At 38.3% G+C, this 22,354-nt stretch overlaps 1 protein-coding gene across 1 annotated transcript in view; it reads right to left on the bottom strand.

Moving 5' to 3' along the window:
• Positions 1-12,130: 12,130 nt before the first annotated feature.
• Positions 12,131-22,354, bottom strand: part of LOC137429619 (vasoactive intestinal polypeptide receptor-like) — a 135,390-nt gene continuing 125,166 nt past the window's right edge. Inside the window, exon 11 of the mRNA XM_068119688.2 lies at positions 12,131-12,425. Coding sequence (XP_067975789.2) covers positions 12,210-12,425 — 216 coding nt within the window. The 3' untranslated portion in view covers positions 12,131-12,209. The remainder of the gene's footprint in view (positions 12,426-22,354) is intronic.

The following is a 22,354-nucleotide window of genomic DNA, read 5'->3' on the forward strand; positions in this document are numbered from 1 at the left end:
AACTGAGGCAAATGACTGTACCTGAGTTGCTGTGTTGTCATGATTTACACCGATCATAATACAAACAATTACTTTGCACAAATGTATTTGTTGTGTTTGTGATATTACATTTTTATAGGCAATTTAGGTTGAAGATTTAGGTTGAATGTTTTTTTTTCAAGAAAGAACCCCTCAGTACATACTGAGGGGAGGGGGAGGTGCAGACTGGAAGTTTGGGACGATTACACCTCACCACCACGTAATTCAAAACACCTCACCACCACGTAATTCAAAACACCTCAGCACCACGTAATTCAAAACACCTCACAGCCATAAAACACGTGATAAAAACACCTCACAGCCATAAAACACGTGACAAAAACACCTCACAGCCATAAAACACGTGATAAAAACACCTCACAGCCATAAAACACGTAATAAAAACACCTCACAGCCATAAAACACGTGATAAAAACACCTCACAGCCATAAAACACGAAATAAAAACACCTCACAGCCATAAAACACGTAAAAAAAACACCTCACAGCCATAAAACACATAATAAAAACACCTCACAGCCATAAAACACGTAATAAAAACACCTCACAGCCATAAAACACATAATAAAAACACCTCACAGCCATAAAACACGTAATAAAAACACCTCACAGCCATAAAACACATAATAAAAACACCTCACAGCCATAAAACACGTAATAAAAACACCTCACAGCCATAAAACACGTAATAAAAACACCTCACAGCCATAAAACACGAAATAAAAACACCTCACAGCCATAAAACACGTAATAAAAACACCTCACAGCCATAAAACACATAATAAAAACACCTCACAGCCATAAAACACGTAATAAAAACACCTCACAGCCATAAAACACAAAATAAAAACACCTCACAGCCATAAAACACGTAATAAAAACACCTCACAGCCATAAAACACATAATAAAAACACCTCACAGCCATAAAACACGTAATAAAAACACCTCACAGCCATAAAACACGTAATAAAAACACCTCACAGCCATAAAACACGTAATAAAAACACCTCACAGCCATAAAACACGTAATAAAAACACCTCACAGCCATAAAACACATAATAAAAACACCTCACAGCCATAAAACACGTAATAAAAACACCTCACAGCCATAAAACACGTAATAAAAACACCTCACAGCCATAAAACACGTAATAAAAACACCTCACAGCCATAAAACACGTAATAAAAACACCTCACAGCCATAAAACACGTAATAAAAACACCTCACAGCCATAAAACACGTAATAAAAACACCTCACAGCCATAAAACACGTAATAAAAACACCTCACAGCCATAAAACACGTAATAAAAACACCTCACAGCCATAAAACACGTAATAAAAACACCTCACAGCCATAAAACACGAAATAAAAACACCTCACAGCCATAAAACACGTAATAAAAACACCTCACAGCCATAAAACACGTAATAAAAACACCTCACAGCCATAAAACACGTAATAAAAAATACCTCACCACCACGAAATTAAAAACAGCTCACAGCCATAAAACACATAATAAAAACACCTCACAGCCATAAAACACATTATAAAAACACCTCACAGCCATAAAACACATTATAAAAACACACCACCACAAAATTAAAAACACCTCACAGCCATAAAACACATTATAAAAACACCTCACAGCCATAAAACACATTATAAAAACACACCACCACAAAATTAAAAACACCTCACAGCCATAAAACACGTAATAAAAACACCTCACAGCCATAAAACACGTAATAAAAACACACCACCACAAAATTAAAAACACCTCACAGCCATAAAACACATAATAAAAACACACCACCACAAAATTAAAAACACCTCACATCCATAAAACACGTAAAAAAAACACCTCACAGCCATAAAACACGTAATAAAAACACCTCACCACCACAAAATTAAAAACACCTCACAGCCATAAAACACGTAAAAAAACACCTCACAGCCACAAAATTAAAAACACCTCACAGCCATAAAACACGTAATAAAAACACCTCACAGCCATAAAACACGTAATAAAAACACCTCACCACCACAAAATTAAAAACACCTCACAGCCATAAAACACATAATAAAAACACCTCACAGCCATAAAACACGTAATAAAAACACCTCACAGCCATAAAACACGTAATAAAAACACCTCACAGCCATAAAACACGTAATAAAAACACCTCACAGCCATAAAACACGTAATAAAAACACCTCACAGCCATAAAACACGTAATAAAAACACCTCACAGCCATAAAACACGTAATAAAAACACCTCACAGCCATAAAACACGTAATAAAAACACCTCACAGCCATAAAACACATAATAAAAACACCTCACAGCCATAAAACACGTAATAAAAACACCTCACAGCCATAAAACACGTAATAAAAACACCTCACAGCCATAAAACACGTAAAAAAAACACCTCACAGCTATAAAACACGTAATAAAAAATACCTCACCACCACGAAATTAAAAACAGCTCACAGCCATAAAACACATAATAAAAACACCTCACAGCCATAAAACACATTATAAAAACACCTCAACACCACGAAATTAAAAACAGCTCACAGCCATAAAACACATAATAAAAACACCTCACAGCCATAAAACACATTATAAAAACACACCACCACAAAATTAAAAACACCTCACAGCCATAAAACACATTATAAAAACACACCACCACAAAATTAAAAACACCTCACAGCCATAAAACACATAATAAAAACACCTCACAGCCATAAAACACGTAATAAAAACACCTCACAGCCATAAAACACGTAATAAAAACACACCACCACAAAATTAAAAACACCTCACAGCCATAAAACACATAATAAAAACACACCACCAGAAAATTAAAAACACCTCACATCCATAAAACACGTAATAAAAACACCTCACAGCCATAAAACACGTAATAAAAACACCTCACAGCCATAAAACACGTAATAAAAACACCTCACAGCCATAAAACACATAATAAAAACACCTCACAGCCATAAAACACGTAATAAAAACACACCACCACAAAATTAAAAACACCTCACAGCCATAAAACACATAATAAAAACACACCACCAGAAAATTAAAAACACCTCACATCCATAAAACACGTAATAAAAACACCTCACAGCCATAAAACACGTAATAAAAACACCTCACAGCCATAAAACACGTAATAAAAACACCTCACAGCCATAAAACACGTAATAAAAACACCTCACAGCCATAAAACACGTAATAAAAACACCTCACAGCCATAAAACACGTAATAAAAACACCTCACAGCCATAAAACACATAATAAAAACACCTCACAGCCATAAAACACGTAATAAAAACACCTCACAGCCATAAAACACGTAATAAAAACACCTCACAGCCATAAAACACGTAATAAAAACACCTCACAGCCATAAAACACGTAATAAAAACACCTCACAGCCATAAAACACGTAATAAAAACACCTCACAGCCATAAAACACGTAATAAAAACACCTCACAGCCATAAAACACGTAATAAAAACACCTCACAGCCATAAAACACGTAATAAAAACACCTCACAGCCATAAAACACGTAATAAAAACACCTCACAGCCATAAAACACGTAATAAAAACACCTCACAGCCATAAAACATAATAAAAACACCTCACAGCCATAAAACACGTAATAAAAACACCTCACAGCCATAAAACACGTAATAAAAACACCTCACAGCCATAAAACACGTAATAAAAACACCTCACAGCCATAAAACACGTAATAAAAAATACCTCACCACCACGAAATTAAAAACAGCTCACAGCCATAAAACACATAATAAAAACACCTCACAGCCATAAAACACATTATAAAAACACCTCACAGCCATAAAACACATAATAAAAACACACCACCACAAAATTAAAAACACCTCACAGCCATAAAACACATAATAAAAACACACCACCACAAAATTAAAAACACCTCACAGCCATAAAACACATTATAAAAACACACCACCACAAAATTAAAAACACCTCACAGCCATAAAACACATAATAAAAACACACCACTACAAAATTAAAAACACCTCACAGCCATAAAACACGTAAAAAAACACCTCACAGCCACGAAATTAAAAACACCTCACAGCCATAAAACACGTAATAAAAACACCTCACAGCCATAAAACACGTAATAAAAACACCTCACAGCCATAAAACACATTATAAAAACACACCACCACAAAATTAAAAACACCTCACAGCCATAAAACACATAATAAAAACACACCACTACAAAATTAAAAACACCTCACAGCCATAAAACACGTAACAAAACACCTCACAGCCACGAAATTAAAAACACCTCACAGCCATAAAACACGTAATAAAAACACCTCACAGCCATAAAACACGTAATAAAAACACCTCACCACCACAAAATTAAAAACACCTCACAGCCATAAAACACGTAAAAAAAACACCTCACAGCCACGAAATTAAAAACACCTCACAGCCATAAAACACGTAATAAAAACACCTCACAGCCATAAAACACGTAATAAGAACACCTCACCACCACAAAATTAAAAACACCTCACAGCCATAAAACACATAATAAAAACACCTCACAGCCATAAAACACATAATAAAAACACGTCACAGCCATAAAACACGTAATAAAAACACCTCACAGCCATAAAACACGTAATAAAAACACCTCACAGCCATAAAACACGTAATAAAAACACCTCACAGCCATAAAACACGTAATAAAAACACCTCACAGCCATAAAACACGTAATAAAAACACCTCACAGCCATAAAACACATAATAAAAACACCTCACAGCCATAAAACACATAATAAAAACACCTCACAGCCATAAAACACGTAATAAAAACACCTCACAGCCATAAAACACGTAATAAAAACACCTCACAGCCATAAAACACGTAAAAAAAACACCTCACAGCCATAAAACACATAATAGAAACGCCTCACAGCCATAAAACACGTAAAAAAACACCTCACAGCCATAAAACACGTAATAAAAACACCTCACAGCCATAAAACACGTAATAAAAACACCTCACAGCCATAAAACACGTAAAAAAACACCTCACAGCCATAAAACACGTAATAAAAAATACCTCACCACCACAAAATTAAAAACACCTCACAGCCACAAAATTAAAAACACCGCACAGCCATAAAACACGTAAAAAAAACACCTCACAGCCATAAAACACGTAATAAAAACACCTCACAGCCATAAAACACGTAATAAAAACACCTCACAGCCATAAAACACGTAATAAAAACACCTCACAGCCATAAAACACATAATAAAAACACCTCACAGCCATAAAACACATTATAAAAACACACCACCACAAAATTAAAAACACCTCACAGCCATAAAACACATTATAAAAACACCTCACAGCCATAAAACACATAATAAAAACACACCACCACAAAATTAAAAACACCTCACAGCCATAAAACACATTATAAAAACACACCACCACAAAATTAAAAACACCTCACAGCCATAAAACACATAATAAAAACACACCACTACAAAATTAAAAACACCTCACAGCCATAAAACACGTAAAAAAACACCTCACAGCCACGAAATTAAAAACACCTCACAGCCATAAAACACGTAATAAAAACACCTCACAGCCATAAAACACGTAATAAAAACACATCACAGCCATAAAACACGTAATAAAAACACCTCACAGCCATAAAACACGTAATAAAAACACCTCACAGCCATAAAACACGTAATAAAAACACCTCACAGCCATAAAACACGTAATAAAAACACCTCACAGCCATAAAACACGTAATAAAAACACCTCACAGCCATAAAACACGTAATAAAAACACCTCACAGCCATAAAACACGTAATAAAAACACATCACAGCCATAAAACACGTAATAAAAACACCTCACAGCCATAAAACACGTAATAAAAACACCTCACCACCACAAAATTAAAAACACCTCACAGCCATAAAACACGTAAAAAAAACACCTCACAGCCACGAAATTAAAAACACCTCACAGCCATAAAACACGTAATAAAAACACCTCACAGCCATAAAACACGTAATAAAAACACCTCACCACCACAAAATTAAAAACACCTCACAGCCATAAAACACATAATAAAAACACCTCACAGCCATAAAACACGTAATAAAAACACCTCACAGCCATAAAACACGTAATAAAAACACCTCACAGCCATAAAACACGTAATAAAAACACCTCACAGCCATAAAACACGTAATAAAAACACCTCACAGCCATAAAACATGTAATAAAAACACCCCACAGCCATAAAACACGTAATAAAAACACCTCACAGCCATAAAACACGTAATAAAAACACCTCACAGCCATAAAACACATAATAAAAACACCTCACAGCCATAAAACACGTAATAAAAACACCTCACAGCCATAAAACACGTAGTAAAAACACCTCACAGCCATAAAACACGTAATAAAAACACCTCACAGCCATAAAACACGTAAAAAAACACCTCAGCCATAAAACACGTAATAAAAAATACCTCACCACCACAAAATTAAAAACACCTCACAGCCACAAAATTAAAAACACCTCACAGCCATAAAACACGTAATAAAAACACCTCACAGCCATAAAACACGTAATAAAAACACCTCACAGCCATAAAACACGTAATAAAAACACCTCACAGCCATAAAACACGTAATAAAAAATACCTCACCACCACAAAATTAAAAACACCTCACAGCCACAAAATTAAAAACACCTCACAGCCATAAAACACGTAATAAAAACACCTCACAGCCATAAAACACGTAATAAAAACACCTCACAGCCATAAAACACGTAATAAAAACACCTCACAGCCATAAAACACGTAATAAAAAATACCTCACCACCACGAAATTAAAAACAGCTCACAGCCATAAAACACATAATAAAAACACACCACCACAAAATTAAAAACACCTCACAGCCATAAAACACATTATAAAAACACACCACCACAAAATTAAAAACACCTCACAGCCATAAAACACATAATAAAAACACCTCACAGCCATAAAACACGTAATAAAAACACCTCACAGCCATAAAACACGTAATAAAAACACCTCACAGCCATAAAACACGTAATAAAAACACCTCACAGCCATAAAACACGTAATAAAAACACCTCACAGCCATAAAACACGTAATAAAAACACCTCACAGCCATAAAACACGTAATAAAAACACCTCACAGCCATAAAACACGTAATAAAAACACCTCACAGCCATAAAACACGTAATAAAAACACCTCACAGCCATAAAACACGTAATAAAAACACCTCACAGCCATAAAACACGTAATAAAAACACCTCACAGCCATAAAACACGTAATAAAAACACCTCACAGCCATAAAACACGTAAAAAAAACACCTCACAGCCATAAAACACATAATAAAAACGCCTCACAGCCATAAAACACGTAAAAAAAACACCTCACAGCCATAAAACACGTAATAAAAACACCTCACAGCCATAAAACACGTAATAAAAACACCTCACAGCCATAAAACACGTAAAAAAAACACCTCACAGCCATAAAACACATAATAAAAACGCCTCACAGCCATAAAACACGTAATAAAAACACCTCACAGCCATAAAACACGTAAAAAAACACCTCACAGCCATAAAACACGTAATAAAAAATACCTCACCACCACAAAATTAAAAACACCTCACAGCCATAAAACACGTAAAAAAACACCTCACAGCCAGGAAATTAAAAACACCCGAGATGACGTTCACCAAGAGCTTTCCAATCATCATTTTCACCATCATCAACCTATCACTCACTCTAGTCACACTCACCACACTGTCTACAAACTCCTCAGAAAACAGGACACCAACACCATTCATGCCCTCCGGACACCCTTGCCACACAAACTTGTATTTTTGTCCCTGCCTACCCTTCACCATTCTCACACCACTTCCCTTCCATCTCGTCTCTTGCACACAACATATGTCCACTCTTCTTCTGACCAATACTTCCACCACTTCTCCTGATCTCCCTGTCATTGTCCCTACATTCCATGTCCCAAACCTCAGAAACCGATCTCCACTTCGGGCTGGACCCTGCCCATATGTACTTGTGATTGTCATGGTTCTCTTTTTGAGGCAATGTTTTTATGGCCGGATGCCCTTCCTGACGCCAACCCTCTTAATCGTCTCTTACGACACGCAGGGATACGGTGTACCTATTCTAATCCAGGGTAAACACTGGGAAACGTTTAAAACATGGAAATTCTGGGGGGTGGGGGGGGGGTGGCGGTGGCATCACGGCTTCGGGCGCCCCGTCAGCACCACGCCACGTTTGCCCGGTCAGCACCACACCCTTGGAAAGGACTTCGAAAATTCGAAAGGTTTACAAAATGTAAATGTTTCATGATATTTGTTATATTATATCACCTTTATCTTTCAATATTGTTGAAATGAAGATCAAATAGCTGGATGTTGAAATATGTTGAAAAAGTCAAAACTTTACATGGGGTGTGCATACTTTTTCACGTGACTGTATAAAAAAAAGATTTGGACAGTTTGGGAGTAGATAAAGAAGGCTCTTTGGAATGACTAAGAAGCTCAACTGGGATGTAAAACAAATCATTATAAATGCCCAAGATCAAGGACACCACATCAATGGGTTTAAGAAGATGGCAGGACTGTGCCAGATGTACAAGTGTAGGTTCTGTAGGACAAAGTCTGTTGTGGACAATTCTCATGGATCACCTCTGAGGCAGACTCCATTCATGCCGTAACATTGTGTTTATGGCAAAAGGAATCCATCTGACAAGCCTGATCAGAGCTGCATCTTCTCTGTTGTCGGTCATCCTGGGTCATCAGATAGAGGCCTGTCTTTGACATTGTAACACAGTGATGTCAGGTGTAGGTCCTGGCTCCGGCACCTGGTGGCATCCCGAGCACCGTTGCCATGTCATCACTTCCGGTTAATGAACTCGTGATTGGACGCCTGCCTTTTGTCTCAAAATCCCTCGGTTTGTGATACCATCTGTCTCGTAAAGACATTGCCGAACACCATGAGTTCGTTGATGTGTGCAGGACAATCTGCAGATAACGGTCTGATCCTAACCAAGTTGACGTCCAAATTCACTATCGGACATCCCAGCATTATTCATCCCAATACTTTGACCATCTTTGGGCTTCACTAAGTCTTCTCTCCTGGTGTTGGTCTAATGGTTGGGGCGGTGGGCTTGGGATCCTACGGTCCTGAGTTCGAATCCCGTTCAGCTGTTCAATTAATACCAGGTGGGGTTGACTCAGCCTGTTCATCCTTCCAAGGTCGGCGAAATGAGTACCAGGGTACTGGGTCCTCTCTCAAGGAGGTTGGTGACAGGATTTGCTCGCCGGTAAAAACACCTCATTCTGTAGCACACACAGTGGAGTGTGTCGGGTTGGTGCTGAGGAGTCGTCCAAGGACGCAGCGACGTGCTGATCCAGCGTATGCTCCCATATATATATATATAATTAACTTCTCTAAACGTTGACCAGGTGAAAGTATTTTTCAAGTTGATAAAAATACTGTATGTACTGGGTGTGTAAAATTGCTTTTGTCTCGTGATGACTGCAAAATTTCACAGGGAGGGCAATCCATCAATGTGTGCCACCATCCCTCGGAAGGACCTTGAACTGGAGGACTCTTCTACCAACACAGGTTTTTGGTGAAAATTAAAGATCCCACAGTGTCTTTAGCGAAGATTATGTGAGTTATTGCTGGCACCCTGAACAAATTACAAATTCCTGCACACAAGGCCAAGTATTCTGCGTTGGAATGACAACTGTTGCAGGATTGTAATCCTTGCCAAGAGACTGATGCTCTGTAAAGATAATCTCACAGGGCACCAATTGGTGCAATAATTACTTGTGCACTTTCTCTTTGAGGTTATTAAACCAAGCACAGTTTGACTGAGCATCAATGTAAAATATTGTTTTGTGGAAGGGAGTTTCGGGGTGGTAGGGGTGGTATGGGTAGCATGGACCATGTGACCACGTAATTGGGATTACTCTTGTAACAGGGGAATTGTCAGAGTAAGTCGTCTTGTTAAACGTGCACTGAGCACTGAGGTGGCAGAGAGTGGTAATTTTAAGGCAGTGTAGAGTGTTTGTTTTGTAAAAAAAACTCGTTTTTGAGCAAGGTCAGTGAGGACTTGGGTACAAATGCACAACTGCAAAGTGCATTGGGCTCTAAGAGGATGCATTACTGACTGTTTGGCCGGTGCATCATAGGCCATTTTTTTATTTTTTTTATTTTTTGTATACAAGATCAAGACTCTTGTAACATAATCACACAAAAACAAACTGACACATACAACATATTATAAAGGGAGCGGGAGACAAGATGGGGAGAGAGAGGGAAGCACACAAGTACAAGAGCAGAGAACAGAAACATCGGGAGATCTGTGGGAGGGAGAGGGCTTGGGGGGAGGAGGCATGGGAAGCGGAGGGGGGTTGCGGGGGGGATGGGAGAAGTATAAAACACATGGACACTGCGAGGACATCCAGGAAAGAATTGGTATTTCAAAAGAGTTGATCTGGGGTGAATGAACGGGGGTATAAAATCAGCTGCAGGCCATGGTGGTGAAGTCAGCTGCAGAGCCTTGGAGAGGGGCATAAGACTTTTTATTGGTGCCGCACCATGGGGCGGAGTGGTCCTGAAGATGGCACGCCCACAGCTGCGGGCGGCCAATGATAGGGACTTGTCATGCATGAAGGCGGTCCCAAAGTTTACGAAGGCCATGACCACGAGGAGCGTGGCAGTTTTGGAGTTGGAGACCCATTTTTGTGTTGGAATTTGGATCGAACCTTGGCATAGGCAGCATCCCTCTCCTCATTGCCATCCTCCTGCCCTGTCCCAGATCAGTCCTGTGCAACACAAGCTTGTTAGCTTGCACAGACCCACAACCAACTCGGGCCATACTGGTCCCACAGACAGCTCCTGCATTTACTGAAGCCCTCGCTTGGTTCCCATTGTTGTGCAAGTCCCAGTATTTAGTTTTGGTGCCGTTGTTGGGTTACGCTTCATATTTTCTTTCTTTTAATTGTACATCAGTGGGTGTGCCTCCCTTTTTGGTGTCCCTTGAGCGTCTGGTCCGATTATTTATTTATTCGCATCTCGTCTATTCCCCTCTGGTTTCAAGTGACTCTTAACTGGGACGTGACGGGACCAAAAGCGACGTGGGACGGGACCAAAAGCGACGTGACAATATCAGAGGTGATGAAAAAAGTTTTCGAAACAGGGAAAACGTTTTTGTTTTTAATGTACGCTTCTTGAACATCAGTGCACTTTTAGCATTGATCTTTAAACAAACCGACTGCCCCCAAATATATAATATGCCTATTCACCAATCAAAATACAGACAGATAAACTTTGGGACCTTTGTGACTTATTTTTCTATATAAAAACCGAATACTGTATGTGGGAATGAATAGATTCAATGGTTCGAATATGCTAATCAAAGTTTGGAGGTTGGTACAGCTTGTATAGTCCATGATAGTGATATCAATATCCGTCTTTTGGCACCATTAACGTCAGCGACATCAATGTCTTGCAGAACAGGAAAACCAGGAAACAGGTTTTTTTAATTCAGGAATTTTTAATTTTTCAATTTGCCCAAAAGCCAATTTTTTTTTATCACAATACTGTGGGTATCGCTGATTGTATTCGAAGACTTCAATGAAGCAAGATTCACAAACGAGCACAATATGAAAAATCTGATGCTGAAAACAGCAATTCACCAGAATGACTACAAAATGTGTTTAAATAGCTAATGACTTCAAAAATGGCGACCATGAGCTGTTGTTTCACGAAACATCAACTGCACAACATGTGACGACACTACTCGTGTTTGAACAGCTGAATATCATTGGTCCGATTGCACTTTCGAGAAGGTCAACCGAACCCTCTATGGACACGTCCGACCCGGCTTATTGAGGCTGGGCCGTAGGTCCCAGGGGTGGTTCGTGGACCTCATGGGTGAGGAGAGATGAAAGCAGCAGAACTGGATACAATAAAACCAACGTCGTGTACTCTAGTCAAGATTCTCAGATGTACACAGAGTCGTCCTGAAAGCTTGGGATTTGCATGTCTTTGGGGCTTCCTTTGGGGCTTCCTTTGGGGCTCTCCTTTCCAATGATAGAGAGCTGCGTAAGACCGTTGACGCCTTCACTGCAGCACGAGTTCCGTGACACCTGCGAGTGCTTCACCTGATGGTGGCAGGATCTCCAGTACAACCACCTCTTTTTCAGTTCCGTTTGGACCTTTTGGGTGAAAGCATCAACAAGTCAATATTTACAATACAGCTGATCCTTTAATCAATGTGTACCGTTCCGCATTTTTCATTGTTTTCAACAGGATATCATAATAAGCTTACAGAAGTGAATGTGTTAGTTTGGAGTTCAGATATTAGATATTTTGTTTTGAAATGTATTCATTGGTCAAGGATCCTGATGGAGGCGAAACATGATTATAGACATGGATGCAATCAATGGGAATGTGAGGCATGGGTGGTTAAACGGACCACGGATTAGCACGGAAATCAAACTGTGAATGGGAACAAAGATGGGATGCCATATAAGATGGTTGAGGTTCTGGAGAGAAAAGCATTGTAATGAAATTGTGTAAGTTGAACCCAGGTGCTATGCTGACTCCGACCACTGAGGGGCGACCATAAGAACTCGGACGGACATCGCTCCGATTGATTCCTGTGACATTTATTATGTGTGGTCGTGCACATTCGAATGGTGCCTATTGCTAGATGTTCCAGGCTTGCTTGTACCAATTGCCAATTCATTATTACTTCTATGATTACGGTATACTGATATTATTCTTGTTGATTTCTTACAGGTGTTGCCAGAGATCGATTCTGAATTAAACCTACTATTGGGACAATGTTGTAGATCTGATTTTTACAAGCATGATTGGATCGGGTTTAAGAAATGTGTTCTGCATGTGGGTCCATCTATATATATGACACACATAGGGGAAGGCAATTCATAAAATGGGAATTCAAAAAAGGAAGGCGAGGATTGAAAATAAGGGGAAATACTCGTTAGAGGAGGAGGGACAGAAGAAGGAAAGAAGACCTGGGAGGGTACGGGGAGAGGTAGTTAGGGTAGTTAGCTGTTGGTTAGAGGGTAACCCTAACCCTAAACCCAAACCCCAACTCTAAACCCTAACCCTAATCCATAACCCTAACCCTAACAACAACCCTAACCCTAACCCTAACAACAACCCTAACCCCAACCCTAACAACAACCCTAACCCTAACAACAACCCTAACCCAAACAACAACCCTAACCCTAACCCTAACAACAACCCTAACCCTAACCCTAACAACAACCCTAACCCTAACAACAACCCTAACCCAAACAACAACCCTAACAGTAGTGTATATATGTTGCTTCTGGGACACTCTCATTTTCCCATTGACTTACATGTTAATTTTTCCCCTCCCTCATTGCCCCTAAACACCTCTATTTCTCTCACCCTGTTCTTTACGAACCTTCTAACCTTTTGACATGTTATCCTTATTCATTAGACCACTTAAACAATGGTCCTTCTGTGTGAACCTGTGATCCTTCTGACCTTATGGACCTTTTAACCTTTTACTCTTAATATCATCTGGTGAATCATCTTTGACCCACTCAAACAACGACCCTACAAATATTTGTTTATGCATGGGAAATAATTTAATTATCTTGCCACTCCCTTCACCATCTAATATATTAACAAAAAAGATATTTGAGTTTGGTTCTTTATTAAGATATTTTAACTGAGCTAAGATAAAATGGTAAACCTCCCTCAATGTTCTTGTTTGAGCGCCTCCAGTGCCACACACTTTTTGGTAGGCTCTGCCCACTTTTTGTTAAGCTCCGTCCACTTTTTGGTAAACCACGCCCACTTTTTGTTAAGCCACGCCCACCTTTATACTAAGCCCCGCCCACTTTTTGTTACGCCACACCCACTTTTTACTAAGCTCCGCCCACTTCTACTAAGCCCCACCCACTTTATAAACTCTTCAGCATTGTATCATTTCCAGGTAATACATTACATCATTTTCAGGGAATTTCCATCACATCATTTCCAGTTAAGACACGCCCAGGGAATTTCCACAGGAAATGACACACCCAGTCCTTATAAAAGGCACCGACCACACAGGCTTTTTCAAACACGCTTTCTGCTTCACTTGAGAATGGACTACTATGCCGAAATGGAATGGGATAACTTTGCTATTCCTTGGAGTCCTACTACCTGTGTAGAACTCAACCTTCAGATTGATGAACTGGACTCGAACCTCTTATCAATGGAGGTAAGTTTGTTTATTTATTTATTTATTTAATTAATTATTAATTTAATTATTTATTTTAATTTTTTTTTTTTTTAGATGAGACTCGTGTAAGAGTTAACAAAGTTTATTTTAATATTCATAGAGCTTGATTTATACAAATAAAAATATTGTATTAAATTAATACATTGTTATTTTCTTTCACAGGAAATTGTATCTGAGATACGAAATGAAAATTCTGCTTTTAACACAACTTGGGATGAAGTTATTTTTTTGTTTGAAGACATTTTGAACAACCAAGACCCCCAGAACGAGTTCTACCTTGATGACCCAGCCAAAGAGTTATACCTTGGAGATCCACAAAATCCTGAAAAAGAGTTTTACCATGATGATACTTGTTGTGAGTTATCAAAACAAAACCCACTGAACAAGTTCTACCTTGATGAGCCAGAATACAAGTCATACATTGGAGACCCACAAATTTCTGAAAATTGGGAAAGGGGAGTTCTCCCTGATGGTCCGCAGTTATACTATGTGAGACACATCATAGAAACCCTAAAAAATTGGGAAAGGGAAGTTTTCCCTGATGGTCCGCAGTTATACTATGTGAGACACATCATAGAAACCATAAAAAATTGGGCAAGGAGAGTTCTCCCTGATGGTCCGCAGTTATACTATGTGAGACACATCATAGAAACCCTAAAAAATTGGGCAAGGAGAGTTCTCCCTGATGGTCCGCAGTTATACTATGTGAGACACATCATAGAAACCCTAAAAAATTGGGCAAGGAGAGTTCTCCCTGATGGTCCGCAGTTATACTATGTGAGACACATCATAGAAACCCTAAAAAATTGGGCAAGGAGAGTTTTCCCTGATGGTCTGCAGTTATACTATGTGAGACTTATCACAGAAACCCCCAATATTTCTGAAAATTGTGGTTCTACCTTGGGGACTTGGAAAGATGGTTATATTTTTGGAGACTCGGAATGGGGGTTTTGTTTTGATGACTCGGAATGTGATACCTATCTTGGAGGCTCAACAGGAATGTGGTTATACCTTGGGAACTTGGAAAGTTGGTTTTATTTTGGAGACTCTACCTGTGGGGTTCCTCTTGGAGACTCTTTGGATTCTAAAGCAATGAACAATGTTCTTTATTTAATGACGCTTGATTTAAGCAATATCAAGAAAGTTCGAGGAAGAAAATGCTGGAAAATTCTTTCTTCCCATTTCTACTTCTTCAAACTTGAAAGCCTTGAAAGACAGAATTGGAGGGAAGAGGAAAAAAAAAAAAAAGTATTTAAAAAAAGAAGAAAAGAAAGATTATGTTAGGGTTTGGGTGGGATTTTGAATGTGAGGGTTAGGGATGGGGTTGGGTTAGGGATGGGGTTGGGTTAGGGTTGGGATTTTGAATGTGAGGGTTAGGGTTGGGGTTGGGTTAGGGATGGGATTGGGTTAGGGTTGGGATTTTGAATGTGAGGGTTAGGGATGGGTTGGGTTAGGGATGGGGTTGGGTTAGGGATGGGATTGGGTTAGGGTGGGATTTTGAATGTGAGGGTTAGGGATGGGGTTGGGTTAGGGATGGGGTTGGGTTAGGGATGGGGTTGGGTTAGGGATGGGGTTGGGTTAGGGATGGGGTTGGGTTAGGGTTGGGATTTTGAATGTGAGGGTTAGGGTTGGGGTTGGGTTAGGGATGGGATTGGGTTAGGGTTGGGATTTTGAATGTGAGGGTTAGGAATGGGGTTGGGTTAGGGTTGGGATTTTGAATGTGAGGGTTAGGGATGGGGTTGGGTTAGGGTTGGGATTTTGAATGTGAGGGTTAGGGTTGGGGTTGGGTTAGGGATGGGATTGGGTTAGGGTTGGGATTTTGAATGTGAGGGTTAGGGATGGGTTGGGTTAGGGTTGGGTTAGGGATGGGGTTGGGTTCGGGATGGGATTGGGTATGGGATTGGGTTGGGTTAGGGATGGGGTTGGGTTAGGGATGGGGTTGGGTTAGGGATGGGTTGGGTTAGGGATGGGGTTGGGTTAGGGATGGGTTTGGGTTAGGGATGGGTTTGGGTTAGGGATGGGGTTGGGTTAGGGATGGGGTTGGGTTAGGGATGGGGTTGGGTTCGGGTTTGTATATTATTATGACTCAACTCACACATACACACACACACAAAAGTTAAGCCCCAACTGAAACGTTGTGGGATTCTGTGTTTGGGGTTCACAGATTTAAAAACGTATCCCCATTATACACACACAAAAGTTAAGCCCCAACTAAAAAGTTGTGGGATTCTGTGTTTGGGGTTCACAGATTTAAAAACGTATCCCCATTACATTTTATTTATTTATTTATTATTTTCAAGGGTATTATCTGCTTACTTGTGTTTTTTGTAATTCGTTTGAGTAAAATGAACCCAAGATTTCTTCTCCATTTAAATCATATAATTTGTAGGTCCAAGGGTTTGTAGCCATTACATCAACGATTTTAAATAATTCATTAGTCCATCTCTTTGTATAACCTTTCTCAAAATGGCTTTTCCATTTGTATATTCTTACAATATCACCAACTTTGAACTTGGGCTTTCTCAAATTAATCTCCTTTTCATATTCTAATTTTGTAAATGTTTCTGATGGTTTTGATTTTGTTGATGAATGAACTGTATTATTGTAATTATCTACAATATCCTGAATTAAATACACCCATTTTTGAGAACCGAGTTGTGTGAATTTTTTATATAATTTCTCTTTTAAAGTACGATTAAAACGCTCAATAACAACTGCCTTTCCTTCATTAAAGGTGCTGTATAATTTAATACCCTTCCCCTTAAGAAATTTCATGAATATTTTGTTATAGAACTCTGTTCCCTCATCAGTCCATAACTTCTTTGGTTTCCTTTTATCCCGATCAAATATTAGCTTAAAGGCTAACATTAAAGTATCACCCCTTTTATTTTTTAAAGGGACAACCCAGGCAAATCTACTCCTCAAATCAATAACGGTTAAAGCATACCTGTATCCCCTGTCATTATTCAATTCAATTAAATCAGCGGACCATATGTGGTCGGTGTATTTAGAATAAACCTTCCTTCTTTTAAACTTTGTGATTATAGGTTTGTGTAATTCTTCAGCCAAAAGCTCCTCAGTCTTGATGACATCATTAGAGCCTAATAGTTTTTTTGAGGAATAACCAAGACCAAGTTTCAATTTAGCATTTATCAAATTTCTCACAATAAACCTATCAACTTTCTCTCTCAACGTTGGATTTTGTATCAAAGACAAATTATACAACATTTCGCTGTCGGCTTTATGTTTTTCAGTCAACGTAGTGGTTTTCCCATAAGCAATATCATGCTTCATACACACTTCGTCAACCCTATTTGTAGGTTTAGACCAAGGTTTAGGATTGTCAGCCTCATCTAATCTTTTATCCAAGTTTGTTCCTGGACCACAGAAAGAATACCCTGGAAGGTGTAATTCCCCTGGAATTCCAGTTGTTGTAAATTTACTTCCTGACAGAAACTTTTGTATATCTCCTCCTCTTTTAGGAGAGATGAATTGGCACTTTTTAGAGCCACATACAGTGGTACCTCGGCTTACGAGTTTAATCCGTTCCGTGACGGAGCTCGTAAGCCAAATCGCTCGTAAGTCAAAGCAAATTTTCCCATTCAAATGCATTGAAATGCTATTAATCCGTTCCAGCCTCAAAAAAAAAACACCAATTTTTTTTGTTAGGTGCTTTTAAATAACAAAAATGTACTTTATAAATAACAAATAATGTATAAACAAGCACGACCTCGTATATACTGTACATAATACAAGAGAATGTAAAGAAATAAACTGGACCTCTATCCATGAAGATATGGAGAAGTTGTTGTTTGTGTGGTTGAAGGAGAAGCAGCTCGCAGGAGATACCGTGACCGAGAGCATCATGTGTTTGAAAAGATTGAAACTCGGATATCGAGCACGGACCACGAGGTGTTTTTTCTTTTTTCTTAATCTCGGTTTCAGTGAACTTTTGCTCTGTGCTCACGTGTACTGTACCTGTACCTGTAATGGTACGTCAGAGGATGGCACCTGTTGTCATCATATTAAGTGCAAGATGTTCTGCATCGTAAGTTGGTACACCGTGGTCTTTCGGCGGTGTTTAAGCCGGCCGTCTTGGCTTATGTCACCATTGGCATTGAGTCTTTCGATGTAGGTAGGTCGTTGTGTGCCGGTGCCTTGGCCGAATTCCTTCATTGCTGCATTGTTAGCTCACCTGGTTTTTTATACCACATCTTTGGTTATCGGACCAGCGAATGACGTCATCTCCAAAGTATGGCTTATTCTCACTTGTCTTGGACGATCTTCTACTTCTAGCCTTCCACCGTGCATTTGGTGTCCACTGTACTTACTGTACAGTGCCTGGTAAAATTGATGTAATGGGTTTTTGACCGTCAACGCCATGAACCGCTAACACTCAAAAGCCCATTTATCGCGCCTTATAAAGCAAAACGCAAACCGAAAGCCATGCCTCTCAAGCGAGGCGTGCTTCCGTGGTCACGTGATCCACAGGTGTAGCTCATTATACCCGCACGCGCGACACGCTTTGGCGGTCACGTGACCAGCCACTCTGGAGGCGGGGATCCCCGCCGATGACGTCACCGGCTGGAGCAAGGAGATTCCTCGCTAATGTATTTCGACGATTGCGTGTTTTATATCCAAGCAGAGATGCTTTCACGGCAAGATAACCACGTGACCGGAACCGGAAGCCACAACCGGAAAATTCAAAAAAATAAATTTTTTGAGCTCGTACATCGGATCTCGGCTCGTATCCCAAAGCAACAAACCGCCCGAGCGACGGCTCGTATCCCGAAAAACTCGTACGTTGGGGCACTCGTAAGCCGAGGTACCACTGTACTTGACATATTCCTTTTTGATAAACTCTATTATTTTTAGCTTTAACATAAGAGATATTTTTAGATTTAGTTTTCTTTTTACATTTGAGACAATAACTCATATTTATTTATCAGAAAAATTCCGACAGAGTATCAAAACCTTTTTGGTTTTCAACATATACATTTCAATCTTTATTTTTAAAACATAAAGAATCCTAAGGAATGCCTTCACTCTCTCCTCCATTTATTTACAAATAAAAACTAACTAAAGTCAATGACACAAACATCATCAATCACATAATCTTTTCCTTCTTCTTCTTCTTCTTCACCACTTTCTCGTTTAAATCTCCTCCCTGAAATTGAAGACATTGACGTTGTTATTTTTGAAACCATTATCTTCATAAGAGTTGTTAATTCTTTAATTTCCTCTTCGGTGCGTTGAGATTGATTTATTTGCTGTAATACACTCAATCTTTTACGAATCTCACTGATTTCCATCTTTTTATATTTTTCCTCCCTCTCTCTTTGCTCCCTTTCCTCCCTCTCCTCCTTCTCCTTTTTCTCCCTCTCCTCCTCCTTTTTCTCCCTTTCCTCCTTCTCCTTTTTCTCACTTTCCTCCTTCTCTTCTTTAACTCCTTCCTCATTTATCTTAGCAATTTTTGATATCAATATTTTCACAGCATTCATTCTTTCTTTATTTTCCTCTTCGGTGAGTTGAGATTGATCTTCTTGCTGTAATACATCCACTCTTTTTTGAATCGCTCTGATTTCCATCTCCCTCTCCTCCCTCTCTCTTTGTTCCCTCTCCTCCTTCTCTCTTTTCTCTCTTTTCTCCTTCTCTTCTTCAACTCCTTCCTCATCCCTTGCTACCCTTGAGTTTAAACCCCAAAGAATATTATACATATACTCATCTGGATTTTGAGATATTCTTGTATCTATAATTATTTTTCTCATAATAGGATACCAATAAGATTTGTTGACGATTTCTAAAAGAGTTTTATATTTCATAACTTTGAGAAGTTCATTTTTATTTAATACTTTAAACAAGTCTCTATTTGTGGGTTTAACAATATCAGTATAAGGCCAGTTTTTTATGACAAAATTCCCATGTATATGCTCCAAATCATAAGGTATGTAATACCGAGCACCCTTTTCTTGTAGGTATCCTTGAATACAAAAATTATAATTCTCTTGTAGTCTTCTTCCTGCCATTTATGTATCAGAAATATATGTGAGATTAATATTATGACAGGTAATACCACCCCATCTTCCCACTACCAAATCGGTTTGTATTCCTCGGCTTTCTATCCTTATCTCATGACCTTCCTTCTTTGTCATGCTAACCATCGCTATACTATCATATATTTTTCTTTTCTTAAAACCATGTATTTGTTGTTTATTAATTGTACTTCCACATAAATCCATATCCTCACCAAGTGGATAATATTCTTCTTTACGAGACTGATTCAAATCATGTAGGTCTTCTATGTTTATTGAAAAAGACCAATTATACCCTAAATCAGGCATATCGTACCCCCATTTATTAATTCGCATATTAACTATATGTCCTTCTTTATAAAATTCAATTGTAAGCAGGTAGTTAAATTCAATGAGGAAAGGTGTATGGTCAGTATAACCAGGTGTTGTGGTTGTAAATTTTACTTGTTTAACAAAACGTGCTGTTTTCTTTAAAAATATATATTGTGATAAATCACTAAATCTAATTAAGTCATTTGCATCTGCAGGGTTTGGATAATTGATTAATTTATAAGTATTCTTCATATTAATATTTTTACTTACACTATATTTTTGTCGTTCAGCCTGTGCCTTTGTATAATAATTTGATAAATCAATATCCTGAGAGGATTTTCCAAAGATAGAACCATCTTTTCCAACATAAGTCATTTATATTAGATTAAAAATAATATCATAAAAATTTTCATTATTGTTGAGTTGAAATAATACATATAAACATAATTGACCACAACATTTAGAATTAATTTCTTGAACTTGAAATGTTTGATAAACACCATTCTGTAAGAATTGTATTACTTCAACAGGTGGTGGCATACCATAACTATCAAAATAATATTTATCCTGACTATTATGAATACAAACCCAATGAGAACCATTCTGTGTGTCTAAATTCATAATAATATTCTTTGTATTCTTATTTATATGTATTAATTCATCTCTCATACAAATAACCACATTATCAATTTTTAGTGTTTTACAATACTTAGTAAGTTCTATATTTGACGTTGTATTCTTTCCAAATTGTTTAAACCATTTATCCATTTATTTATGAGAAAGATACAATCCATTACCCCGTTTAGTTAGTTTAACACCCGCTTGAGCGATAGAGGAAAGCATATCTCCAACCAACAATCTAGCTTTATCAGGTAGACTTTCAAGTTTTTGAGCAAAATCTACAATTACACCACTTCCACTAATTTGTTTCTCCAACTCCTTGTTATGTCTTTCCAATTCTTTTTGAGCTTTTAGTTGTGCCTTCCTTTCGTTAGCAGTTTTTACCGCTGCTGAAATACCACCAATCAATGCTCCCGCCGCACTTAAACCAGCAAATAAAGGAATTAGAAATGGGAGAAATCCTCCTCTTGACTCGTCTATTGAATATTTCTTTAACATAGGTTTCGTCATTTTAATTTTAAGTGATCCAACATCATTTAGTGTTTTTACTTGTGTGTGTGTGTGAGTAAAACATCAATTCTTACAGCTCCTTTTCTTTGAATTGTATTAACATTAATAATACAAGGCTTTTGATTTTGAATACAAGATGTTAATTTATTAAGATTGATTTGATTAACATATACCCCAACCATTTATTTATGAGAAAAAACCTATGTGATATTAATCATAACACCATTATCTGTATTAATCTGTAAATCTGTTTCCTCCAAAAGCAAACAATATGCATTAACCTCTTCACTCTCCCCTCTTTCAATGTATAGAGAAGTATCCACTCGATTAGACTTTATAGTTTCCTTTTGAGAACTCAGGTCAATTGCATAGATTGTATAAA

The sequence above is a fragment of the Myxine glutinosa genome, chromosome 6 (genome assembly GCF_964187855.1).
Source record: "Myxine glutinosa chromosome 6, kmMyxGlut1.1, whole genome shotgun sequence".
In the NCBI taxonomy this organism is placed as follows: domain Eukaryota; kingdom Metazoa; phylum Chordata; class Myxini; order Myxiniformes; family Myxinidae; genus Myxine; species Myxine glutinosa.